Genomic DNA, 27,928 nt, shown 5'->3' on the forward strand with positions numbered 1-27,928 from the left:
CCCCATGGATATTGGAGACACTCGGGAATAATGTTACGCAACCGGACCAAATGCTGTAACCGGGTCGAAGTAACTAGTAATCTAAAACTCTTAAGCGAATATCCTCTATAATTTGTTTAGTATCGTCACTTAGTTTAAGAATAACACAAAACAATAAATATGAATAACGACGTGTGTTTGTTGTTAATAAATTATATGTTTAATAATAAACAAAGAAAAATGACGTAGTTATGTAAAAAAATAAGGTTCTCCGTTTAAACCGTTACGTTTAAATAAAAACCGTTACAAAAGATATTCTGTTGATTTCTTTGATCAAATAACTTCGAAGACATTCTGACAAGTAGACATTCTACTACAAAAATATCATAAACAAACCTCCAGCTATGCTCTACATTTAATTAAAATTCATTATTTAAATACTATTGGATATAAACTAATAGTAGCACTTTTTTAATGAGGCTTTTTAGAATTCACCTTCCCTTATATGAACAAATTTTACACCACAAGCATAAAATCGTATATTGCGCATTTAAATCTGTATGCCAGCACCACCCTTCCGTTAAGTTCGCTACGCACTGTACTGTCCTTACTTTTGACACCCTCAGTCTCTCTCGCTCTCTCGCACTCGCACAGCGGGCTCGAACAAACGGCCATAAAATCTCGTGGAAAAACACCCCAAACCGACCGCGCATCGCTCAACCTGGATGGGCGAAGAGACACACACACAGTTCTTCCACAGCTTTCCAAGTGACTGCACGCACGTGATTAGCGTGCGCCCGTTCCGAACTCAACAAGTTCTTCGCACCGATTGGAAAAGTTAGTAGCGTTTCCTATTCTTATTCTTCTACTTCTTCTCCAAACTCAGTTGGGGAAGAAGAGAAGACTATCTCGATACGGTTTTTTTTCGTGTATCGTAAATTTTCAAGTGCAAGATTTATCTGGAAAGTGTTTGCGTGTGTGTGCTCGCTGTGCTTGTGTGCGTGCGCCTGTGTGCATTGGGACGTGTGCGAGTGTGCGCGCGAGTATATGTGTGTGTGTGTGGAACTGTTTCCGATTGTTTGATTTTCAATGTTCATTCATAACGTTTTCGTATGTCTCTCCCCTCTTTCACCATCTCCCTGTGTCATCTCTACCACCTTCATATTTAATCTACCCTTAATGTATATGTTTTAACCACCCACCTACCCCATTCTTTCGCTCTTTAGCATTCCGATTCGGTTCGAGTTTAAAGCGTACAAAAGTGTCGAATATAGGCGAAACAAAAATCCATCGATAAAGATAAGCAACGAGTGTGATCGACGACTTGGCAATTTCCGGAGTAACACCTTTAATCACAGCGTGACTGTGTGTGTGCGCAAGTGCTTGAGTGTTTGTGCAGGTAGTTAGTGTGACAAAACAGCACACGTGTGTGTGTGTGTGCACATTGGTGTGGAAAGTTGCGCCCGTTCGTAAAATCCACCCTCGCCCCGCGGAAACATCCCCTATCGAAGGCAGGGAGAAGTCGAGAGCTCCCCAGAAAGGTGAGTAAACAGTGACCCAGTATGTCATCACGCTCGCGTATCACAGCACACAACAACACAGAGAGACATGCATACGGGGCGGTGACAAAAAAAAAACACCCCACGACCACCACCATCATGGCACGCATTCAAACAAAAGTCGTCGACGCCGCCGCACGGGCGTTCATGATTGCGCTGCGCAAGCATCTTATTTGGCCAGGTACGGCAGGCCAGGTGAAGGCGTGTGCGTGTGCACGTGTGCGTTGTTGGTGGTGGTGCTTTTTGCGCCGGAGCCTTCTCCGGTACGCACACCAACCATTCGCGGTCGCTAATGATCGCGAGTGCGCTCCCCAACCCAACCCCAGCGCCACGCGTTCCCTTTGAGAAGCTGTTCAATCGATCGAACACAGTTCAATTCTTCATCATGACTCAACAACGGCGGTCTCAAACGGTGATGGGCGAGTTGATGAGATGTTTGAATTTGTCAAATATGAAAACAAAAGTCTCGCTGGAGATTTTCAAACCACACATACACACACACACACAATACACGCACACACCGTCACCCACCTCGAAATCTTAATCTTCTTTGTCCACCTTTACTGGGCGAAGATAAGTTGGTAAGAGACGTCTGACTTTCTACGAAGCCTTGCGGTCACTCGCGGAACGCATGGGTTGAGTTTTATGAGGGTGCTGCTGCTGCCTTAAGAGCAGCAAAAGACGTACTACTCGTGTTATTGAAGAGAAGAAAAAAAACTTCAAAAACTGGGTAGCTAGTACTTAGCGTGTTACCGTGCTGATGTCGTAAAAGTTGTCGCACGAAAGACCTTTAAGCCTTTTGGCCGATATAGTGGATCTAGGTGCACACGGCGTGAAATGAACGCCTTCCATTGAAGACGCTCGTAATCAATCCTACGACGATCCAACACCCCCTCCCACCTTCCCCGGAGGGGAGCCGTAAATGTCTGCCAGCAAACATGGTAAATCGCTTATCGGCTCGCGAACCGGCCGATGGACGGCGTGACCAATGCTGCTGTGTAAACACATTGTAGCGGGAAATGGATTAAAATTCCATTGCAACATACCCACGTTTTGACACGCTTTTTGTAACAAAAAAGGCCACGTTTGTTGTTTAATTCTAAGATTCTGAGTGGAATGTTTTAAGGACTGGTAGGAATTCTGCAACACTCAGATTGACAGATTGACATCATCCAGAACAGCATGTACGTTCTGAGAAATGAACTAAGTAAAGCTTAAAATGGCACTTATGCTTCATTTTTTTTAAATATTTCGCGTCTATTTAAATTTTTTGCTTAAAAATGGTTCGTTCATTTCAAGTTTAACTCTTTTGATTGTCTTTATTATGTTTTTTATTTCTTATTTCTTCTTCTATTATTCTACTTTACTTTTCTACTCATTTTTCTAGTAAGCATGTTTTTATTCTTTTTTCTTTTGCCTCTTGTACCTTATATATCATTTATGTGCTTTGTACAAGTACCATTGCTTTGTTTCATCGTTATTTTAGCAGTATTCTCATCATCTCTTCCAATTACTGTACTGCTCATAAGCTTGCATGTTTGATGGGTTATTTTTTGTTTCCATTTTTCCTTCGCGATTCAATATGGTTTAATTGAAAAATTTTATTAATCAATTATGCGAAAGTCATCGCTAAACGAGTCAAAGTTTGATGAAGCAAACAGACTTATGCCGCACACGAACGAACGTATGGAACCGCCGTTTATATGTGTTGGTTACATACAAATAATTGAATTTCGATCCCATCATCTTGCCACAGTGCCTTGACATACGACCTGTTTGATTCTGCTTACAGATACGTTTTTATTTAAACAAAAATTCATTATTTCTTCGATGACTACTTCCGCGAAATGAACCAAACAAACAAACAAACAAAAACGCCAACACAATAAGAAACGAAAAACATATTTCTACTAGCCTGACACCCATCGGCGAACTGTTGCACTGTGGCCACCCCTCTCCTTCAAGCAACCGGTGCATCTGCCGCCGGTGGTGCATCCACACTAGCCAGCGCTCTGGTGCAGCAGCGCGGTTGTCGCCGCCATGTTGCGTGTTGTTTTGTGGTGGCTGTTCGCTTGCCGCCACCAGAAGAAGCCCATTTGCTTCCCTCAACTCCACCAATTACCCGTGTCTGCCTGCTTGCCTGCCACACACACACACACACACACAAAAGGTTTCCGTTTTCGCCAAAGGCGGCTCTCTGGCTTTTTTCTGTGTGTTTTCTTCAAGCCGCAACAAGCGAAACGGAAAAGGTGTAGGCCGACAAAACCCCGCCGCACGATGAAGCAGATGAAGGAGGCAGGGAGAGAAAGAAAGAGAGAGAGAGCAGTGATCTGCTGTGCAGCAGGGAGGCCAACACCAACACCACAGTAAGGTTGGGCCAAGATCGTGGTTCGATGTGGGAAATAACACGCATGCCCTCCTCCCTTTATAGCGCTCTGTGTGTGAGTGTCTGTAGTGGTGCAAAGCCACCAGAAGCATAAGCATAAACGGAGCATAGTTTTCTTTCCGCTTTGCGCATCGGTCCTCCCGGTGCAGGCTGTCGCTGCTTCGACTTCTTCACCGACGTCTTCGCAGCCATCATCCCGTTGCTGTTCAAGAAGGGCCCGAAAACAAAAAGGGATTGGTTTTTATTTCTGCTTTCAGCGCATTCACTCGTTTGTGTGTGCGGCTGTTTTCGGAAAGGTTGAGCGACGTTGTTGACCGAACGGACGGGGAGGAGAAGTACACGGTGATGGAAAAGTACCGAGCGAAGAATGGATTCTAGGTAGCCAATTTTATGCGCGCTTCATGCGCTGCCAGAACCTTAAGACGATTCGGTTTGGTTTCGCTTCAACACAGCGACTTATGCTTATGTTTGGGTGCTTCTTCCTTTGTGTCAACCCCAAAAACAGAACAGGTAGATGGATGAAACCTTTCTCTCTCGCTCCGTATTCAAGTGTCTGGAGACAACCTGCATCTTTAGTGACCATCAGGGTGACATTATACTGCAGCAGCAGTGTGGAAACCGTAAAAAGGGAATCACTATTTGGCAACCGATGCTCGGACGCTGACCTCGTTTTATGTGGCACACATACAGAGATATACGGCAGGATCCCTTCTGACGCTCTTTTGTGTGTCTTTGCACCGGAGACACATTGCGTCTGCACAAACAAAGACACCAGGGATGAATGATCGATTTTCTCAGGGCTCCATTAAAACGAATCTTCTATCTATCCTCCTGTCCTGAACCTGCCAATTTTGCAGCCTCGCTTAGCACGACACCTCAGGGAAGAGAATTTTTGAGAAAGGATCAGGATATGTGTGTTTCTTTATTGTTTTATTGATTTTATCCTTGTTGAATGTGCTTTTTACCTGCTAGGCATGCTGGAAGCATTGCTGGGACAAAGACTACAATCCCAACCCAGTGTGAATGAACGTCCAGCTTCATTTGGAGGCCTTCATTAACACCAGGATATCAGAAGATTCTTTATTTGTGAGCATTTTCACTTCCCATGGGCAGCAAGGTCCTAAACAAGAAAATCAATACAAAGAATCCCTCATCATGCAGTTCCAAGACAGATCAACGTTCTCACAGATTCCGTATGGTTCTCGAGGATGCATTCGGTTCAACAGTTACATAAATTCTCCACTCAAGTGTTGGACGATTAAAATCGTCTGGCATATACTCTCCCTCGCCGCTGCAATTGCCAGCACACAATCACGCGATTCACATCCAGCACGTTACTTTTACGCTCACTAATTGCACACAAAAGTCTGTGCTGCACACACTTGAAGCATTAATATATCCCGATCAATGGGAACGCATCATCATAACCGATCGTGATTGTGACGGGTGATTGTCGTTATTGCTTTCCCCCTCTGATTGTTTCGAACTGTAACTCTTCCACCCGCTCGACGTCTGCGGGAAGTCGTCCGGACGCATCATGTGGGTAATGCATTTTTCAATTGGAAAGTACTCTAGTTCATGATGGCCAAGGGCGCCCGGAATCGTGTGAACGCGTCCGAGGGAACGTCTTTGCGCACGGAAGCAAGCGAAATTCTGCGCGTGTGTTCTCAGCTATTTGACTAGATTCCTGTGTCTGTACCATTAAACTGCCCCATCAACTGATAACGGTACCCGGTAGTTCATGGTTGAAACGCGAAAAAAAGAAGCAAAGAAGTTTATCAACTGTCAACCTAAAGTGCTTGGCTATATATGTGTGTGTGTGCTCGCAGAGATGACATTGGCTGAAGATCAGTCGTTTGCGTGCACGAGCTAAGAAGATGTCTTTGACGATCGTCCGTCCGCAAAGCTCCATGTCTGAGATGGACAGTGAAGCACCTTCCTCTTCAAGGTGCTTTCGACTCATTTGAGCGCGACTCTACTCGACTCACATTCAATGCAGGCACCGAAACGGGACAGCTGGCTAGAAATTCGATCCGCGCAGAAGCGCGATGGTGGCCTTCCACCCTCAGCATTCCGAGCGAAGAACCAATATTTGTCACCTGCTGATGATTCGTGAGCGGCGGCAGCGATGTTCAGTTCGGCACGGTGACTTCACCCCGCGGACCGACCGATGGTGATGATGATGATTCAAGGTGAACCAGGTATTATCGCCGACCGACATCACCGTGCGCCATTTGTGGACTTACCCGCGTATGAAAAAGGGGGTAGAAAATAAAGGTAGAAGCCCGTTGCGGGACATGTAGGAATACAAAAAAGATGGCGCCGCCGGAGATCGTTTCCAGCGACAGTCGCGTGCGCTTTTCAGACACATACCCGATATCGGGATCTTTCGTCCGCTGTGTTGCAAAAAACCGGGCGAAGAAATAAGAAATGAGAGAGCAAAAAACCATCAACCTAGCCGACTACTGGAAGCACTCTTTGATTTGTAATCAAACTTTCTCTGTCGCTAAGCGGTCTTCAATCTAGATGATTCACTCTGGACAGACACTGAGCCCGCCAAAGCCGTCATTTGATGGAGATTGCGGATCATCCGGCATCCTGTGTGCTCGCCACAAATGAAACAGTTTTTTTTCGTTCATCTACCCCAACCGTGTGCAACTGGTGCAACACCAACAGAACGACTAAATCCATTGGCGGCATCTCTGAATCATACTACCCTGAAAGCAGCAGCAAGGAAACAGACACAGTTACCTCGTAATTCGTAAGGCAGAGCACAGAGACAACCGGCTGCCGACTGCCGGCTGCCAACTGGGAACAGACAATTTCGCAACGACTGCAAGTTTTGTGTTTTGTTTCACAACATACTCGCAATCCATGGGCCGTTTGGAACACGCTGGCCCAAAACAGCTGGCGCATACTAGCTTAATGGCACCGATTGTCATCAGTCCATAGCGATCGCAGGATCCGGGCGTTTTCCATGCTTCAACTCTTTTTCGTTTGATCCAAAATGGCCCGGGTAGAGTTTGAAGATAGCGCCGTACTCTGGCTCTGCACTCACAACTTACAGTTGTGTGCTGTAATTTTTCCATCAGCAGTGCGTTACAGCTAAGCAGACCGATCCAGACAGATGATCTTCAAGCGATACTGGTGCTACTTCTCCAGAAGCTTTAATGGCATTAAAATATAGTTGCTTATCACTCAAACACGTACTTATCGCACTTGTGGCATCATTAGCGAGTGTACCAGCTTTGCTGTCTTGATGGTTTTGTTGTCAAAAGGTTTTAGACCTTTCGCGGGGGGACTATAAATATACCGATGATCTGAGATATCTTTTAAACCATAAACCATTACAGACGACATGGGGAAGATGAACCATATTTTTCTGGAAAAGACCATCAGTACAGACCTCTTTAGAAACCATCCGAACCATATCACTAGAAATGAGATTTTTTTTGAAACACATTTTTATACAACAGGGAAGATACTATACAACCAAAACACTCAGGCTCGTCTTTCATATGATAAGGGTAAAATGGAGCACTACCACAGTTAAAATAAACTGCAACTTAATCTCACGTAACTTGATAAAGAGATCGCTGCAGATCTCACCTTTCTGTCCGTTGTCTGACGGAACAAAGAACATTCCCCGTGCGAGAGGTGCATCGAGTACAACGCTGGGGGCGCTTATTGGGACACTTCTGCCACACCTGCCGTGTCCTATCGTGTTCCAGTAAGGTGGGTGCTTGAAGACGTGAGAAGAATTCGTATTGGTTGATAAAAGTCAACAGCACTACCACGTTCCCCTAACCCCTTTGCTGGGGAAATACTGATGGTCAAATTTCGAGTGTCATTTATCAGAGAACGTGCATCGTATCAGATGCATCGGCTTCCGAGCCACCCGAAATGTGCTGACGTAGGTGAGATTGTTTGCACAGTTTAATTAACTTCAATCAGCGTGATCAAGAAATTCGGAACGACAAGTCGTAATGTTCGTGCGCATCATAACTGAATCACCACCTTCCGCTGTTTATTATTGATAGCCTCCTAAGGGTCCGAAGCCAAACAGGGTGAAGGGCTACAGTAATGATCCATCATTGCACTACTATTAACTCAATGCTAGCGCTGGAGAGTTGATTAAATCCATTACAATTAACATTATCTAACTAATGCAAAGAATGGGTGCATCAGCAGCAGTGCGGTGCAGCCTGGTACTGATAAAAACACCTCCTTCCCGTCCGCCCTGTCCGGGAAGGCAACGAACTGTGTTAATTAGTGCACTTGTCCACACGCTACTAGCAACCGCCAGGCAACAGAACCCGGAGAACCTCGTCCTCCGGTGTGCATGATTGAATTTGTAAACGATGGTAAACCAATTGTAAACAGTCTACTTGTGCTAGAATAGAGCAAAATAGAGCCCGCAGTGCGCGGCTTGTTGGTTTAGAAAGCGGCCAACAAGTCCTAGGTAGATAAGTTATGTACCTTCCGGGTGAGTGGGATTCTAGGTGCTTGCCTTGCTTGTCAGAAGTGCACTCGATGGCGCCACCGTCTCTGAAGAAAAACGTTTGTGTGATACGAGGAATGAAACTTCACATTTAACATGTGCCAACTGTTCGTATCTTTATAAGCATGGTTGTACTGTACCATGTTATGTCTACCCTTCACAATGGTCTGGCTGACGATTAGCGTTTGTTGGAAACAGTAAACTGATCAAGTTGTAAGTTCGTGTGAAGGCTATTGTGAGAAGTGCTTCTTGTTTTGGAATAAATTAAAGCAACAGGTGATCCTACTAGCCATCACTTCAGATGGTCTCCTATACAGTGTTCATTCTCTACTAAAAAAATGTAAGATCATCTTCTGCCAGCAACAGCTTAAACACCCCCAAACACCCTCACTCAATTGACATATGGCACCCAGAGCGACCACCAGACAACAATGTGATCTCGAAACACGCTACAATCGATTCGGATCAATCTCACTCCCGCTTCGCTTCAATTTCTAACCTCCAAACGACGAAACGGCTCTGACGCACCGCCACGACAATGTGGGAGCACTCTCCGACCAAACCGGTTTTCTGCAACGCGCACAACGTCCCCATGGCACACCGGCGGTTTCTCCGCAAACGCTGGAAAGGGCTTAGGTCATGCTGCTTTTTACGTGCTTTCAACGTGGGGAATGGAAGTCACTGCTACAACAGCTTGGCAGCTTGCTGTGCTCCCGTTTCTACCTTTGGCGTTGGGACTTTAATGTTGGAGGAACGAACTTCACACCACATGAGACATATTGGTGGGGGGTGTGATAGGCTAAAGCTGGCGGCGCGAATCATCTGTGCCTGTGCCGGTACAGCTATGGCAGCAAGAAATGACACAAAGCGATAGACAAGAGCGAGCCCCGGTACCTATACACACAACAGCACGCGGTAGAGAGAGTGGCAGCCTCGGTTTCGGGATGCGTGGGTTGACCTCCACTCTACGGACTGGAAACCATCACAGATCATCGGTTGGTGGTGGTGGCGGTATGGTAGGTAAAGCTCTCGTACAAACTGGCAAAGATCACTCGCAGTGTAGAGGCTGTAGTATCGCTGGCAGTGGAGCAGGAACAAGATGATCACGAAGGTTTTTGGTGTAGAGCGTATGCATATTGGTATTCCAGACACTTCCTTCTTGAAGTTGGAAGTTAGCTAATGAAGTTTTTCGCTCGCAAGACCCTGTGGTGGGGCCGAAGCCAATGGTGACAGTAAGGGTAATATCACTTCTTCGTTTCATTCGTTTCCGTCTCATCAATGCAGTTTTGCAAGTGGTTTGTTGGATGCGTTCTTTGCAGTTGCCACAACGCGGACGCGTTGAAAGATACATGCATTCCCATTGCTTGCAGGCAACACAAGCCTGTACAGAGAATAAAAAAATCGCACTGGAGAAAGAAGATTCAGACAAAGGGCTGACGAGGGCTGACCTGATTTCCCCGGCCAGAGTCTAGCACACGTCCCTGCAATGGTGGACGCCTTTGTTTGTTTGGGTTTCGCTTGCACCAAGAAAGCACTAACGGCTTCATTAAAATCGTTCTCCAATCACGTCCAACTCAGACGCGATGGATGTTGGATCATGTTCTGCTCACGTTGGATCATTTTGGATCATGTTAGGGCCCCGATCGAAACCTTCACTAGAACCATCTAGGTTTGCAAATAAAATGATCTTGCAACCACACAGCCAACACCACTTCCTATACCGCTACGGAGCGAAGCACACCTTAAAGGCCTTCGCGCCTTTTGCTTCACAAACAACTCCTCAACGCCAGCTTGTACGAGATTCATTTCAACAGTCTCATCAATATTCATGACGGTTTTTAGTTTGGTTCTTTGTTTCAGTAGAGTTTTTGGTTTCCCCCCTCTGGTACGCTCTCTGTACACGGTCAATTTTGGAATCACACTTACTTGGCAAGAGTGTGAGGATGCAGTCACTCCGTTCCATAATGCATAATGTTCGTACGGGGCGGGGAGAGGCTTTCGTAAAAGGGAATATTTGAATTTAGTTTGATATGCATTGCTCATCGTTTCTAAATCTTTGCTTCTAAGCTCCGCTAATGAAATTCCAATCATGAAGGCAAACCTTCCACGCCCAAATCCCCATCCCCGGGTTAGACGACGACGACATAGCGCTTCTTGTTTTGGAATCGTGGCAGGAAGTGGAAAGATCTTCAAGATTACAAGACCGATGTATCTATATAAAAAGCCCTATTCGGCGCATAGTTGATGGGAGCTGCGGTATTAGAAAACTGAGGAAAACTGATTCACCATTTCCTTGTTGTTCCCGTGGTAGACTGCTATTGCCGAGCTGTCAAAACACACCAACAAATGCCGGCGGCCCCCTTAAGGCACGTGAGGCAACGAAGAATTAATTTATATCCACCAAAGTCATAAATCGTCGCCATTTGCAAGCCGCACAAACCCTCCCTTTTTGTGCGCCCGGAAAACATCACATTTTCACCCTTCGCCCTTCTCTTCCTGCTACGATAGTTTCAGAATGCAACCAAAATGCATCTCACGCAAATGATCTCTGGCATGTGATGGTGGGGTGGGCATAGCTGAACGCCAGGAGGAGAACCATAGGCAAGGGAAAAACAATACATCATCTCAAATTTCCATCTGCTCCGGTCCTCGGGGAACGGGTCCGCTTTCGCTGCGCGATGCAGCGGCGCATTGCCTCGTAAAATAGCTTGCACCGTATAAATATGTCAAAGATCACATAAACTCCAACGCCGTAACACCGTTCGCATCCCGTCCCCAACTCTCCCCTCTACTTTCTATTCGTTTAATACTGGCCCGCGCCTTAATTTGTCCAGAGCAGCAGAGTTCCCTCTGGAAGCGAGCTGGCACGTGGAACGCGATGAGGTAAATAAAAATGCAAATAATCAAACCAACGCTGCAAACGATGAAATGTGGCTTCCAAACTAGAGAGGAGAGGTTAGGAGGAAACCAAAACCACACACACACCGAGTACGGGGCGGCTTTTCGTAAAGGTGAAACTGCATCACGCCAGCTCACGCCTTTACCAAGCCAGAGTCGGAATGCCGAACAGCCGGTAGAAGGGACGTCGACTGCGTCAGTACTTACGGCACACGTTTGGCTCTACGGTGGAGTGCTTGCATTAACAAATGAATTTGAAAATACCTATCAGCGCGCAGGAGATAGGCACGGAGGCGCAACACAGCCGAGGAGATCGAGACAGTGATCGAGAGACCACACGTGTGATGTAGAGTACAGGATCGCTGCCACACCACCCTGGGAGATGCAATGAATTATTTGTGGTCCATTTGCCTTCCGCTCCATTTGCATGGCTAATGCCCTGCGGTGGTGTCCAGTTGTGAAATAGTAATGCATCATTCATTCTGACTGTGGTCAGGGTGGAACCCACGTCCTTACGTATGACTCCAGTGCCAACTCCTTATTGTTCGCCGTCACCGGAAGTGCAGTTCGATCACAGGCTGTCTACTGAGCTAAAGGTGTATTAGTGGTATATAGATCACCTGAGTTTACGACCAATCCCCACCAAGGTTTATGGTTTCACTCGTGGTTTCCGGCAGTTAAAAACGGTAAAACGTTCACTTTATAGAAGTCGCGCGTTCGATCGTTCGTTTGGAAAAGATCGATAGTTTAGGTTCATCACTGTCACGTAACAGTAAACGAAGCTGAGCGACCAGTTTGACGGTTCATAAATCTAGCTCGTTAAACAAATGTGACAGCCTTAAATGACGTTTTAAGTGCGCTCATTGCAAAGAGAGAGAGAGAGAGATGAGTTATGAAAGCGAACATCTAAAGCCAAGCCTTCCCCTTCCTGGCAAGATCAACGCGCGTAGGGTATTGTTGAAGGTGTTTTCTTCTCGGAATTTCTCCCTCTCAGTTACCGCCCTTTGCAAATATTATGAAGCAATTATTTGTGGATGGTATTAGCGTGTAGCTGAAATTGACGCACCGCAGCGTTAGACAGCATCTCTAGGTCACTCGCATACTATCGCGTTTGAAGACGCAATCGTGTTTGGATGCACAGCTGGTATGGAAACTGGGATTTTCAGAGCGGCGATGCGTTCTAAGAATATTGGTAGACATTCAGGAGCTGTGTAGCAGAGTGTGAGCAACAGTTTTCCAGATTTGCTAAACAATGAGCAAGAACATTGCGACTTACAACGAGATATCTTCGAACAGCGCTTGAAATTACACCTTTTTTGCATTTAACTAAGTCATCAAGACACTTGCAAAATGGTCTTATACACTCATTTAACCACAATCTTCCACAAAATCATGTGTAATCTCTCTCTATCGTAATCCTACGTTTTGAACGTGTTCTCTAAAAGACAATCAAATACTTTTCTTATGAGCACGAAAAACTCCCCTCCCCAGTCTAGTGAAACGGTACTACTTATTGTTGATGATGCAAATAAGCGCACAATTCCAACAACAGTGCCGGTACGGGTAAATTGAATTTACATAAAAATGCGACACTTGATTGCGCCCCCGTCACGATCGCAGCTGAGGTGAGGTGAGATCCCCAAGATGATGGTATGTAAAGTCTTGTGCCCGTGTCCTCTGCACTGCAAACATTCCTCGCTCTCAGCTGCTTTTCAGACATCACTTTAGCGAGCGCTATTATAAAGGCCTCTTCCTCCACCGAACGCCATAACCCACTTGAGATTAAGTTTTCGACATTTGCTGTATGCGTAGGACTTAAAAGATGTTAGCTCGCGACGGAATTCTAATCCGTGTGGCCTTGTATTTCCTGCCGCGTTTGGAACGTATATTTTATACCACAAATACACACTCACACCCCGCAAAGATGCGGAAAGTGTGATCGCCCGTTTTCCCCGGTAATCCGATGGGGTACCGCACAACGACAGCAGCTGCCGCTTCGGATGTCACAAAAAATGCATTTCCAAACAGTGCACATCTTCACAACGTCTGCTTGAAATTGAATTGAAGCAAAAATGGAATCTTGAATCCATGTTGTAAAGCTGTCAGTGTTAATTACTTGTTGTACACTTGTACACGCGTGAAGCTCACGACTAGCAGCACCGAGAGCGGGGTGGATTTTCCAACAACACCAAATTGTTTGCGCTATTTTCTCACGAAAAAGGTTGAGGAGGACGAGCGAGAAGGGAGTATTTGCAATTTTGAACGGGTGCAAAGACGCGTACTATCCCGCGATATTGAATGTCAGCTAATTGCCGCTCATTTGCCAACAAGAAACGTCTCGCACGCACACGTGCACTACTGGTGGTCCAGTTATCGCAAAGTGTGAACTTTGTTGGGAATTTGGAGGCAGCTAGACGTTGATACACACGCATTCCGATCGAGATGAGGACTTTCCAGCATCAGCAGAGCACTTTGCACAGATGAGGCAGCTTGGGTTGATTAATTTACAGCACGCGAATATCAGTTTTACCATGCCCACCCCTACAAACGACACAGCCAGCCACTATTTCCCAGCTTGTTTAGCACGCTTTTACTAACAGCTTCCTTTAAAACGGGAAGAAACCGATTTTCACCGCTGTTAAACATGCACCAATCGATTTGTGTAACACTCACCCCCTAACAAATCGCTGCACGCACATGCCAGCGGCAGTCATAAACAAAAGGGCAAAGACTGAGGTCTAATTTTATGGCAGAGGATTTAAGCCAGAACAATGGCGGGATGAACTAACCCCTGCTCCGGGACTGAATGTTTGAATGGACTGCTCCGCTTTATGTGTGCTATCGTACTATCATTTTATGGGTTTCTTTTAGCAACGCCCGATCGTGACCATGCAGAGACGGACATGCTCTCCGTGGACTCCCAGACAGATCCCAAGAATGAAAAACTCGACAATCAAATTTATTCCCTACTTCGCGCTCATAAATTATGGATTCCCGATCGCCCTCAGTCTCTTGGTGTATTTTTTTTCGGTGGACCGCGGTGGATTTCTGTGTGTGAAATAAAATCAATCGAACCACAGCTTGATAGTGTGGAAAGAAGGCAGTCGCCTCGTTGAACCACCGCCTCGATCTCCAATTTCGGTACGGTTCGATCATCAATTCCGCAAAGGAGATAAACGGTAAATCATCGTTTGCTATGGAGATTTTTTTGTGGTTTTGTTTTGTCTTGTTTCAAACCTAAAACTCCTTCCAGTGGAGCTTTCCGAAAGGAATACAGTGTTTGGAAATAGTTTCACGAACTAATTTATGATCGTAAACTATTGTCCCCTCACACACACACGTTCAGACACAGGCACTCTTGGAGGGGGCCAGGGGGAGTATTAGACGTCTCCGAATGGCGACGACGATCGATTAGACGGCCGTCGATCAACAACACCGATTCCTTCCATTCGGCACGTCGCGGCACGATGCGGCGTTGACTTTGGAGCCGCAGTAGTATCGAAGCAACAAGGGTACAATTTATTGCCACCGGTGTCGCCCGTGTCGGCTTTCGAAGCAAATCTCTGCGTCATCGTGCCCGCATGCATCGCATTCTAATTAAACCGTCAGTGCTGCGGCGCACAGACACCAGGCACGCAGCGGCCAAAGCTTGCTTGTTGTAGCTAGTCGCTAACTAGCATTACCCACGTACAGCCTGGGTAGTACCTAGATAATGTATAGTTATACACAGACCGACACAATCCCACCGTTTCTGCCGTGTTGTATCGTACACACGACACGGCACAGCATGTTTTATACAGTTGCAAAGGCTTCACAAATTGGGCTCCACATTTAATCTGTGCACAGCTAGATCTACACAGAGGCACTTCATCGCAGTGTCGCGTCACATTGGCTCGCTCTAATCAGCCTGTTGTAGTGCGTAATGGCATTGGCGGTTGCCCGATGGAAGCCGGAATTCTGTCATCGGTACGTACGTTTCATTCCGTTCGGTTGCAGTAGGACAGACGTACGGATCGTGTGATTGATATATTCTACCTCTCGATCGTAGCTGTCAACCACCGTTTTGTTCGATGGTGTCGTCTTGCTTGAGGCAGCTAGATCGCGGTGTCGTATTGGATTCCTCCCATCAAATATCATTCTCTACCCTTACCACGTTGGTCCGAGCGACGCTAGACGAGTTGAAAGCTTACAGGCGCCGCTCAATAGTTTGTAAGAAGCTTTCAGTTTAGTCTGCAGCGTTTTCGAGGTAGGGATTGAACCGTTGTCTTATCGGTAGCGAGCTGAGACGTCATTTATTTTCCCCTTTCCATACCCCAAGAGACTAATGCATCGCAGATAAACCGTTCGAAACCGTTTGAGACATTTAGCAAAGCCATTGGCCATAACACGCAAACCGATCGTGCTTGAACCGCTGAACTATAGACCGAGAACATCCATTACAGAAATTAAATACGATGTTTAGGTTTTTGGATGCATTCCAAAACCCCCATCCCACTACCCATCGGCAAAAGGGAATCGTGGTAGCTAGCAAATACAGGCGTTTGCCCTCCAAACCGTTACAACTATGTACGAATGTTGTTTACACACGGGGGTTGGGAATTTATTACCCACCCGGGTGTGTGTTGTGGTGCTAGCGAAGGAAGAATCACGTACCGAATGTACGCGGTGCTAGCTGGTAGAAACTGGCCGTTCCTTTAGGCGAGGCGAGGATTGATCGATGGCTGACGAGCGCATGACGGATGGGAACGGTAGAATTTACGGATGCCGCTGCTGCCGTTCCGTATGAGGTGTAGGACTTATTTCCAGATTTCTTTCGCGTACGAATGATCATAACTTTTTGGGTTTTAACCATAGGCTGATAATTTAGGGGCCATTAGCGAGAGATGGTTTGATGAATGTAAAGTACTGGTCAAAGTACCTGTTAGAGATATTACGCCGTCGCTCTTTTGTTCTGGAGGTGTCGTTATTTTCAAAACAAACTTGATTTGGTTTTTCTAAATGAAGAATTCCAATCACAATTGCACGTATGCGAAGAATTCAATTGATCAACAGCAACCACGAGACACGTAATGCCTTGAGTATTTTAATAATTCTCTTCGCGCAATTTTTCGACGAAACTACTTCAATATGTATTGTAAATTGTTTCACCCCAAAACTGATGGTCCAAAACCACATCCCCAAACTGAGCCAGAGCAGCAGCTGCGGCAGCCTGTTTGGCAGGTTGCAACTTCTCCCGCTGTCCATACTGAGGTCACTAACCTCATTGCAGTGCCAGCTTTCCATCATCATCATCATCCGCATCTTCGACAACAGTTTCCAACTGATGTACACGTTCCAGGCAGACATTCAGAAGGTTTGTGGTTTTGACCAATTCTGTCCCTCCGAGCTCCAAGAATTCTTCACGTCGTCCCATTTCCGGTTCTCTGCAGCAAAAGCTTGGCGTTTCCCGTACAGCTTAGTTCACTGCGACAGCATTCTTGTACTCTTGTCCCAATCGGAATAGATTAATTTATGAACGGAAGTCCCGAAAAGCCGGTATGTTTACACAAGCCAGAAAAATCTGGTAGCAAAAGATCCAGCATAAAGACGCACCGGTTTCCCGGTAACCTTTTAATCGTGTATCCCCCTGGCATCCCCAGGTTGAATATGAAGTTGGTGGTGAATGAAGTCATGTAACGGGGTGTGGAGATCGATCCCGCCTGATGAAAAGAAGCGTCGAAAGGAAGGTTTCGCGGTCAACGGAAAACACGTCACTGCAATTAAACAGCAGGAGTGTGGGCTGTGGGAGAGCGAGCAGAACTACTTCAACCCCCACCCCATTCACCCCATGTCGAGGTAGGAGGGAGGGGGTGTAAAGGTGCGTTCGTTTTGTATGTACGTGAGTGTATGAGTGTGCATGCTCACAAACGGACACAAAAGTGCATCAGTATCTGTACGCGCAATTCCCTTGGCCAACGTTACCGGGGAACAACTACACAGACACACTCAGGCACATGGTTCGAAGGCAATTTTCTACTTCCAGAACACTCTGTACACACGCTCTGTGCTGGGGTAGTGTGTGCGAGAGTCGGAAATGGCCTCGGAACATAACTTCGCGCAACGCCACGGATAGCGCAACACGCTTAGAGGTTAACCAACCGCTTCTTCGCGATCGTATAAAAGTAAGATAGCGAAAAAGACCAGATGAGAGAGAGAGAGAAAGATGAATAGAGAGAGAGAGAGATATGATATCAGAAGGAGAGAGAAAATCATTGAAGGCCCTGGGTGGGGTAGAAGTAATTATTCGTGCCTGTACCGTGTCTTAAGTTTGCTCTTCTCCACTGTGTATGCGCTTTTTTTTGTTTCATTTTTCCCAATTCCTCTTTTCATAACCCATCTGCGTACGGGGTGTGTGCCGCAGCATAAACCAAAGCTACCACCATCGTGCGAGATAAGAACACACACATAAACACATACACAGGTGCTGACGGGACTTTTCCATTAAGTGCGGCGATCCCGTATCAGCATCTTTCGTCGGATCGTTTTATTTATTCCAAGAGCGGCTACGATATGCACGGTGGCCGCTCTTTGGCGAGGGGAAATGAAGATATGCTTACTCATAAATCGACATAAACTATCGCTTCATTAGATGCGTTTTCGCTCCAGGCAAGTTAAACTAACAGTGAACGGGAGCTGGGACCAGAACTGGGGAGTTGTAAACTATTAAGCGAAATAGAGGTTCTAGCCCCATTTTAGTAAGGAAAGGAGGGTTTGGGAGCCTTCCCCACAATCTCACACATATTGAGAAACCATCGGATCAAATCCGAGTTAATAATTTAAAACCTTGTAATTTGAACTCTAATGTGTCATAATCGTTCCAAAGGCTCATCTTAGAAAGATGAATAGCGGGTGAAAAGACACACGAGACTAACCGAGACACGCGCGATCTAGTGTCACGATCATGAATGACGATTTCAAACCCTGCGATTCACAACAGTATCGCAATTGTACCGTCACGCCCCATCTGCGACAGCATCAATTAATGGGTCTAACACTTCGAAACATACGCGCACAGATCAAGCGCATTTCGAAGCGCTCACAATTGCTGATCATTATCGAACGTTTATTAAAGCCGGAGCCGGAGGTTGCGGTTGTCGATGGAGGGTTTCCCCCTAGAACGGAAGTACAGCGAAAGCGTTGATGGGATATTAAAAAGACATAACGAATTATTAATTACATTTCAGCTCGTGGCTGTCGATTGTCGCCACTGTACGGGGGATACGATCAAATCGGGTCGTTATGCAGAAAGCGTTATTTAACAGAGCGCTGCGAGGGGTACAGCTATCTTTTTTGCTAGTGGAAATCGGGTTGGTGTTTTGAATGTGGCTCCTTTTTACCGGAAGATTCACGTTCGTTTAAATGATCGTGTGTAAAGGTGGAGCAGCGCCACAAGAAATGTCGTAAGTTTAAATCCTAGCTAAACTGTTTACCTTGTGAGTTAATAATACTGTGATTGACTGATTAAGCAGGCCACAAGTTAAGAACTCTCACATAGACATTAATTAAGATCAAATTTAAATTATTGGATTATCCTAAAACATTCAGAGATAAATTATAAATAAATGATCAACCCCAACTGTCAGCGTAATAGACATGCGCCTCCGGATTAAAACACCTTTAAAGGTTTAAAATTTCCAGTTTTTATCCCCAGCAGTACGCAACGCTGAGGGCTTACGCGTTTGACCGTAATTGATTTTGCGTATTTGCGTTTCTCCCATCCTCCTCGTGTCCAATCGCACAGCATCCACTTACCCTTTGGGCAGACGAGAATATTAAAATGCAATTACTCAGCTCAATTAGCTTCCCTTTGGATGCAATGAACCGGGCCGCCTGTTTGCAATGCGCTTTAGGGAGGGGGAAGAGTTTGAAGTCAGAAGCTCGGTCGATTAACTGCTGCGTTGCTGCTACCTCGCTCTCGGATGTTGTCTTTGAAGTTATAAACGCGCGAGTGTGCTGTAGATCGCCGCCACTACTAGTACACGCAATGCCCACCGGCCTTCTTCAAATACGTTTAAATTGTTAGATTGGTGGTGAGGCAGGGTGGCCATAGTATTATCTGGGGGGGGGGGGGGGGGTAATTTAATATTCAGAAAAAGAAACCGCTCCTTCGGTGTCTGTGACTACATTGCCGCTACACAGCGTCGGCGATCGACGACGACGCCACCTTAGAACCCCTCTGTCAGCCGTGTAAGCGCCCATATTAGGAAACTCGAACCATCTCACACAGACAAACAAACAAAAACAAGGGCAAAGAAGGAAGTTAACGTCTCCCCCTCCGTCCGTGTTCGGGAGATGCATTTTACGGTACAGTTTGTACCAAAGTGGAGTTAGACTTTTATGCAAATGTGCACTGTAACCGTGCGGATTGATCAATTAGTGTATCAGTTTAATGATTCATTCTGTGCCCAATAGCGGTGCTTGATGGTGAGCTGCCTTATATGCAATAGCCTTAGTCTTCCTTACTGTTCAGTAATAACCTTCAACACTCTTATGAAGTCACACTGCAGCAAGAGCGTGCTGTGCAGGTCACACCTTTTTCCACGAAGTACGCTTCAAACGAAAGTAGAAATTATTTGACGATACCTGCGTTGGGTCGTACCGTGCAAGAGCACAGAGTTTAGCAACTTTCGCTTGGACGACTTACCGTACCGGCATCCCAATCCGGCACAAACCAAACCAAACGACGATATCCACTCTCTTCAGAGGGGGCAGTACGGCAACCGAAAAGGAAAGACGTCGGGACGCCCAATTCCCGACTAAAGTGAAATTGTTTTTCCTCTCATCTTCTCTCTCCCCCTGCCGAACCGATCCAAGCCGACAGATCAAAGACCAGACCTACAGGAAATAGATCGACGGATAGTTTGGAACCGATTTAGTATACAGATCACGCTGCTATACAGACTGCGATCGTGTGCCGGAAAGGTTCACTCGAAATTAGTCCATCCATCCACCAATGACATCTTCGAGGAAAATGTCGGAAATCGATTTTTCATGCACCCTCTGCAACCAATAATAAGAGGGTGGTAGTTTCCACCACTCGGCACAAACATCATACAGTGCACCATAAAATGGGTCCAAATGTACAGTCCCTTTTCCGCCCCATGAGGTAGGATGAATTGTGGCCCATTAACGGCGCGCGCGCGTTTAGATGTGTTATGTTAATTTGGCCCGTCGTCTGTTTGTCGGCCATTATGTGTGAAGCAGTGTGACACAGCACGCGAACCCGATACGATCTTCGCGGCCTTTTTTTTTGCCTGGTTTATCACCCTGTCAGTGTCGATTGCATAACGACACTAAACCATCACTGCTGCTGCTGCAGCTGCCGCGATGAACATTTGTAGAAACTTGTTCAAAAGACGGCATCCGAAACAATGAACAGAGGACCCTCGGTTTTGTAGTGTTGTGGGCATATTTTTTGGTTGAAGATACCGCTACAAAGCTTTAATAAGCTACGATCATAAGCGCCCATTCAAAGGCCTTCCTATTTGCTTAGCAGCAGACAAAGCAAATTTCAGCATGGCAAAATCGCTCTCCACACATTGAGTGCAAATTAGCGAAGGTGTACTTGATTCACAGGAACTCCAAAAATTGCTAGTGTGGCGCAGGTTCGTCATCAGTGCGTCATAGACTCCGATGAATGGTTATACACAATATGAAATTGGTACCTTTTTTGTTGGGCGATTGTTTGCTTGTCATTTGCAGCTCCATACCAAAACCCACCAACGGACCCATGTGAAAGCATTTTACACGCCTCCGGATCAAAACGTAATGCAAAATGGAATTCCAAGACAGCGCCACAGCGCACACGACCCAATGCAAGAAGTGTACACTATAACGCCCCTCAGTTTTTTTTTATCACAGAACAATCGCAGCGCCCTTTGTTGGACCGAACGGTTTGCAAAATATCCGCTTCGGTCATTTTCAGTCCGTGGCGTAATTCTAAACCATGAACCAGAACGGAAGGTTCGCGTTCGCGTTGAAGATGAGTCGTGTTCTGCTGTTGCATTCCAACTGTCGAGTTGCCTGGGTGAGATAGCAGCCCCTTCGCTATCGCGCATCGCAGTTGTTTGGCCTGTGGTCTGTGTCGTTATCATCGTCACCACACTACATAAAGAGCTCGGAGGCTCTTATCTATCTCGTCGTCATCGTCGTGGTCGTTATCATCGTCATACTCATTGCTTGCTTAAGAGCTTGCTTGACCATATATACACGGCAACAGCGATGCGTGACACCTGGAGGAGCGAACGTAGCAGAAAAGACGTTCGGAACGAGACAAGCCAGACTCTAACGAGAATTGGAAGGTGTACCTTTTAGATGGTAAAACAACATTAAAATAGTCTAACTTGGATTGCACCATGAAGTGTAGAGAATAGCAATAAGCGTGATTGTGTGTGCAATAATTAAACATTCACTCCTCCATGAACTACGGATATGGCGCGTCTTCACCATCAAGTGCGGCGTTTGGTAGTTCCCAAAGGCGCCAAAGAAATTAAGTGCCTAAATAAACGAATCGGTTTTTTTTTGTCGGATGGTTTGGGTGTTTTTTGTGTGTGAATTAAAGCTGAAACAACACAGCACACATACACACACCAGGTCCCACCAGCCAGGGTTGTTCCCACCCGAATCATGTAAACACTTGCACGCTCCGTGCTCCGTGCGGGCAGTACCGCGGGCAGTGCGTATACAGTTTTTGATGTGTGAAAAACAATCCAACATCATGATCGCCTCTCCATCGTCTCTGTACGGTGTTTTCGAGTATGGGTAAAGTGTAATCAACCGACGGCAGTAGCTCGATTTGGTAACTGGTGAAACATAAATTGCAGTTAATGTGGTGCCCTTCGTGCGTGGCGTTATGAACTCTGAGCGTTCTAGAGATTTATTATGTCTTTAAACTACTCATTTTTACAGCGTGCTACTTACGCCTTGCCGCCTTTGTACAGGAAAATTACACTGCGGAAATGATGTTCGAACTATGGTTTAGCAAACGAATTAGTGGTTTGACGTAAATGAGCTTCCCGACACTGCAACCACCTATTCGCTTATTATATCCGTGTTTTCCGATGTTTGTACGAGCTATATCCCATGACTTCTAGCTGTGTGTACGAAGAATCACTATCTCTCCACTACCACGAACCGAGCTTACGGCAGTGTCTAGGAATGTCAAGTGCTGTAGTATACCTTGACTATCCGCCTCCCAAATGTAAACGACCGCTAGTACAATATTTATTCTGACAGTTCCATTTCGCGACCACACAACCGCATCGCAGTCAACAATACGCTAATCTCCAACTACTGCTTCGCTTCCCCGTTTCAGGTCTCAGTTCACACCATGAGGTGCCAGTACCTACTGGTGCTCACGGTAGTGCTATGTGCGCTTACCGTGAACTCTCTCAAGCCGGACCTGCCCAAGGCGAAGGATCCACTGTTTAACAAAATGCTTGCCGAAAGCAGCACCAAAGGTGTGGATGCGCAGGATCCTCGGTACAACAAAATGCTGCCCGACCTGGAGGAAAATCTCATCGACGATGACGATGAGGACGATGATGAGGAGGAGGAGGACGATGTCGCTCCACCGACGAAGAAGGCCGCCGACCTGAACCCGATGTATGCGCTGCGCGGCAAGCAAGTGAAGCCGGAAGTGTCCACCGTTGGTAAGTGCGAACGAAGCGAAAAACAATGCGCAGCGAGTGATTAGCTGCTTATCGGTATGATTTCCCGTTATTCCGCCCCTAGGTTCGGTTGCTATCAACAAGGTAAAGATCAACGAAGATATCGACAGCTACGAGGAGGTACTGCTGAAGGGTAACGGCAAGAGTGTGGTAAGTACATAGCCTTGCTACAGGTTTGGTAGTAGTAGTAGTAGCTTGTACCACACAAGGGAAGCTAATGGAAAACGTGTAAACTCTTTCACAATTAACGAAGGACATTGATGATTCGTATCAAGTGGAGGATCTAAGCGGTGAGGTACTTACAATCGAGGAGGAAGTAAGTGACCACTCCAGTCATTTTATGTCGCTCTTTCTGTGTTCATATTGTGACGTTTCACGCATGCCACATCAATGTCTTTCCGTTCTGATCGTTCTACTCTCCCATCTTCATCGTTACATCCTATTCTTTCCCCATGCATGGTTCATGATCAGGTGCCCCCCGACAGGCGGCACGTCTAGTTGCGTTCTCTAATATCCCGCTATGCCTTTCTCTTCTACCGCTTTCTTCTATTGCTCTCTGTCCCGTTGGCTCCCTGTAGAAACCTTCCAAATCTACCACCGCAAAGCCCGTCGCTAAACCGGCAACCGAAGACAATTACGATGAGTACGATGATGATGAGTCGGACGAACAGATCGACTTCTCCGGTGTAGACAAAGTTCTGGCTCAACCACTTGTAAGTGATCGAGAGAGCGAACTAACCCCGTCAGCACTATATTTCCGAATGATACTTGCTGCCGCAGATCACACAAACTAATAACAAAATGTTCTGGGTTTATCTCTACCTTCCAGAAACCACAGGTACCTGCTGAGAAGTCTGCCAAACCGGCAGTTCCTAGTACGACTGCGAAGCCGAAGGCGGTCACCACCGGCAAGCAGAATGTTGAAATTCTGGATCAGTACGACGATGATGCGGATATGGACTATCAGTACAACTACGACGATGACGAGGACAACGATGATGATGACGATGAGGACGATGATGACGATGAGGAGGAGGATGCGGAGACGTTGCCAGCACAGAAGATCACGAATAAGGTCAACAAGGAAGTGGCCAAGAAGCAAACCAACCCGGTAAAGGAAACGAAGGATCAGAACAAAGCAGCTGGCAAGGATGTTAGTATACGATCGGGTTTAATTCCTCCACCATTGTGTTTAATACTACGTTATCACTTACAGAACGCTGAAGACTACTACGACGACGATGAGTATGATGATGATGATAATGCGGAGCCGTCCAACAGTTCCTACTGCCCGCGGGGATGCATCTGCGAGCGTAACATGCACGCGTACATGGTTGCCACGTGCAGTCGGCTCGATCTGGAGACGCAAAAGTTCACCTCCCACATCACCGACCTGCAGGTGCTGGACGTTGGACCGAAGTACCCGATCGAGCTCGGTCCGGAGTTCTTCAAAAAGATTGGCCTCAGCCACGTCGTCTCGATCAAGATCACTAACTGTACGATCGTGTACATTAGCCCGCAGGCGTTCGCCGGGCTGGACGAGCTGTACTCGGTCAATCTGACCAACTCGGGCATCGACATCATTCATCCGGACACGTTCGCGAACAACACGAAGCTGCGGCTGCTGACGCTTTCGGGCAACGATTTGAGCGCGATGCAGAGCGTCAACCACAACACACCGTACATGGACTACATGCTGAAGGCGCCGACGGTCGAAGAGCTGGACATTTCGCGCTGCAAGCTGCAGGAGCTGCAGCCGAACGCGTTCAACGAGCTGAAGAACATCATCTACATCAACCTGTCCGAGAACAATCTGAGCAACCTGCCGGAGGGCATTTTCGATAATGTGGAAACGATCGAAGAGCTGGACCTGTCGATGAACAACATCGTGGAGCTGCCGAAGAACATCTTCGCCAAGACGTCGCTGGCGATCCTGCACCTGAAGCACAACAAGATCACCAACAATGTCGACTTTGTGACGGCCGATCTGCAGAAGCTTGACCTGAGCTTCTGCCAGATTCGCACGGTCCACAACACGATGTTCAAGGGCATGGATGGGTTGACCAACCTGATCCTGAAGGGTAATCACATCGAGAAGATCAAACCTATGGCGTTCATCTCGCTGAAGAACTTGCGGCAGATCGATCTGTCGTACAACAATCTGGAGCAGATTTCCGCGCAAACCTTCATCGGCAACAAGATGCTGGACATTATCCGCCTCAACAACAACCCGCGGCTGAAGCGCCTGCCAAACGAAGGCTTCGAAATCTCGTTCAACGGTACGTTCACCGTGTACTTCATGGACGTGTCGAACTGTGACATTTCCGAGCTGGCAGACAACACGTTCAAGATGATGCCGCACCTGACGCGGCTGAACCTGGCATGGAACAACCTGCAGACGATTCGGTCGACCTATTTTGCCCACCTGAACAAGCTGATGGACCTGGACCTGAGCAACAACATGATTATAAATATGGACGAGAAGACGTTCCAGAACAATCGCAACTTGAACACGGTAAGCCGCTCTCGCTTCGGTTGTGATGTGATCGGATTTCTAACTAACAATGAAATTTGCTCTGTTTTTGTAGTTGAACCTGGCCGGTAATCAAATCGCAACCCTGACAAGCAAGCTCTTCCACCCGCTGCAGTACCTGAGCGAGCTGGACGTTAGCGACTGCGATCTGCGCACCATCTGGGATGATTCGGCGGCTGGTACGAAGCGCGAAGAGGTCCTGCCGAACCTGAAGCGCCTGAACGTGTCGTACAACGAGATCATGGAGGTGTTTGTCTCCGATCTGGAGTCGATGGGCAAGCTGCGCGTACTGGACATCCGCAACAACACGCTAACCTGCAACGAACGTTTGCCAACGCTGATCGATTGGCTGCAAAAGAAACAGGTAAGATTGTGTGCCGATCCTTATCTTTCGAAATTCCTGATCCATATCTAATTGCATGTTTCGGGGTCTACGTTTTCAGATTTCGATGGGCCTTGGCGACACGCACGATCACGTGACGCATGCTGAGATGACCACGGAGCTGCGCACGGACAACTCGGCAACGCTGAAGCAGTGGGGCCAGTTCGCTTGGGAAATTTGCCAGGGCGGTGGTAGCGACAGCCCGAACCAGCGTCTGACGTACTCCGAATCTGACGAAGAATACAACATAGAGGATGAGGACGATGTGTCCGATGCTGCAGATGCGGACGTGATGGCGGAAGCGAAGAACGCCAAGTCGAACAAGATCGTGGACAGCAAGAACGAGCTGGACGAGTACTCGGACGATTCGGTCGATAGCGACGACAGCGAGGATGAGGATAGCGCCGACGAGGACGACGAGGAGGACGATGAGGAAGACGATGATGATGATGACGACGACGAAGAGGAACAGGAGCGCGAAAACATTCTCGACGCCGCCAACGGTATCCAGAAGATTGAGCAGGGCATCCTGACCGGCAAGCAGACGGACGAGGATGATGATGGCGAGTACGAGGATGACGGTGCCAGCGTGGACGATGTGGTTATACTGGAGAATGGGTCCATGTTTGCCGTGTCGTCGGTGTGGATCGTGGTTGCCTGCATCCTGTTCGGCATCTCGATGCTGCTGCTGGTCGTGGTGAAGGTGCTGACGGAGGTGATGAAGCGACGCGGCGAACGCTACCGCCAGGCGCTGCTTGCCTCCAAGAACTCGTTCGTGTACCAGAAGCTGACGGAGGACATTGTCCCGTCGAAGGTACCGAAGATCCATCGGTACGAACCGATCAATCAGGTGTAAAGTACATGCAACACCAACAAACCAGGCGCACGCCCTGAGACAAAGTCAAATGGAAAACACGTGGGTTATTAGATTTCGTGCACGCGCAGGAGTAACATTCAAAGTCGATTGCGAGGCGCAATAGAAGAAAAACGCAAGAATTATTCGCACAGAAATACTTAAACAGAATACGCAAGATCACGTCAGCGCTTCCCGGTCGGTGTCAAACCTCAACCCTAGCGTGGCAACAAGCTAGTGGCAAATGAGATGTACTTATTGATACAAAGTAAAAACAAACAGCTACATAGATCGGGCAATAACAAGCAGCTATTTCTTTCTCTATTTATTAAGTACTTGTACCCTTTTCCTTTAACATCGAACCAACAGCAGCATTGATTTCAACAAAAACCTTTTCCTTCCCCCCCTTGTGGTTAGTGGTGATCCTCAAGATGAACCATCCATCTTGTTTAGTCGAGTCGCCCGTCCGGTCGCATTACGATGCGCGCCACACAAATTGTACACACATATCGATGTAACAAATCGTTCGAACGTCCAGCTTTTCACCGCAGTCCGGTGTTGTACGCGTCGTCCGCGGACCGATGCGCCCTTCGGTTTTTGTGCCGGGTAAAGGAAACCACCCTTCTGCGTCTCTGGCACCGTAAACGTTTTAGCAGTTAGCTTAGTTTTGTTTTAGTGCTACTATTCGTACTTTATAAAAAAAAAAAACAGTGTTTTGGGTTCTCACCATTCAAAACGACACACATTCCTGGGTACCGTCGATTCGTACAGCCGCATGTTAAAAGCAGTGTTAAATGGTAAAAACATACAAATACACACACTCCCCCAATATGAACCGGTAAGATATGGGAACGTGCACCACACAACCAGTATAGGCTTCGTTTTAGTGCCATTTTTTTTCGAAACAAATCGGGAATAAAACTCACCGATCGTCGAGAGGATCATGCTCGCATCCGCTTACGATCGCCGGAAGTATTCTACTTAGCATGCCGGTGCAACACTTAAACCCCCTTGTTCTTTTTTACTTGTCCATAACTCCCCGTTTCGAGGCAGATCCAAGGATTTCGGGCAAATACATACGGAGCAACCATTCACAAATACACAACAAAACTACAATGCAAAATATCAG

General features: G+C 46.9%; 1 protein-coding gene across 4 annotated transcripts; it reads left to right on the forward strand.

The window, feature by feature from the left end:
- Positions 1-691: 691 nt before the first annotated feature.
- On the forward strand, positions 692-27,805 carry LOC120954014 (uncharacterized). Of its 4 annotated transcripts, XM_040374528.2 has the most exons (10): positions 692-816; positions 1,206-1,520; positions 22,677-23,013; positions 23,096-23,181; positions 23,285-23,347; positions 23,610-23,744; positions 23,861-24,184; positions 24,248-25,546; positions 25,620-25,928; positions 26,008-27,805. In XM_040374528.2, exons 3-10 carry the CDS (start codon positions 22,692-22,694, stop codon positions 26,800-26,802), a joined length of 3,333 nt encoding a protein of 1,110 aa, XP_040230462.2. In that variant the 5' UTR covers positions 692-816; positions 1,206-1,520; positions 22,677-22,691; the 3' UTR covers positions 26,803-27,805. The 4 variants fall into 4 exon arrangements, with proteins under 4 accessions (XP_040230462.2, XP_040230461.2, XP_040230463.2 ...); XM_040374527.2 differs by lacking the exons at positions 692-816; positions 1,206-1,520 and adding an exon at positions 21,571-21,679; XM_040374529.2 differs by lacking the exons at positions 692-816; positions 1,206-1,520; positions 23,285-23,347 and adding an exon at positions 21,571-21,679.
- Positions 27,806-27,928: the final 123 nt, after the last annotated feature.

This window comes from Anopheles coluzzii, chromosome 2 (genome assembly GCF_943734685.1).
Source record: "Anopheles coluzzii chromosome 2, AcolN3, whole genome shotgun sequence".
In the NCBI taxonomy this organism is placed as follows: domain Eukaryota; kingdom Metazoa; phylum Arthropoda; class Insecta; order Diptera; family Culicidae; genus Anopheles; species Anopheles coluzzii.

Excerpts from the sequence above, each read along its gene's own strand:
- LOC120954014 (XM_040374527.2), top strand. Across the intron at positions 23,182-23,284 it reads AGGGTAACGGCAAGAGTGTG|GACATTGATGATTCGTATCA; the intron begins GTAAGTACATAG and ends CAATTAACGAAG. Across the intron at positions 23,348-23,609 it reads TACTTACAATCGAGGAGGAA|AAACCTTCCAAATCTACCAC; the intron begins GTAAGTGACCAC and ends GGCTCCCTGTAG.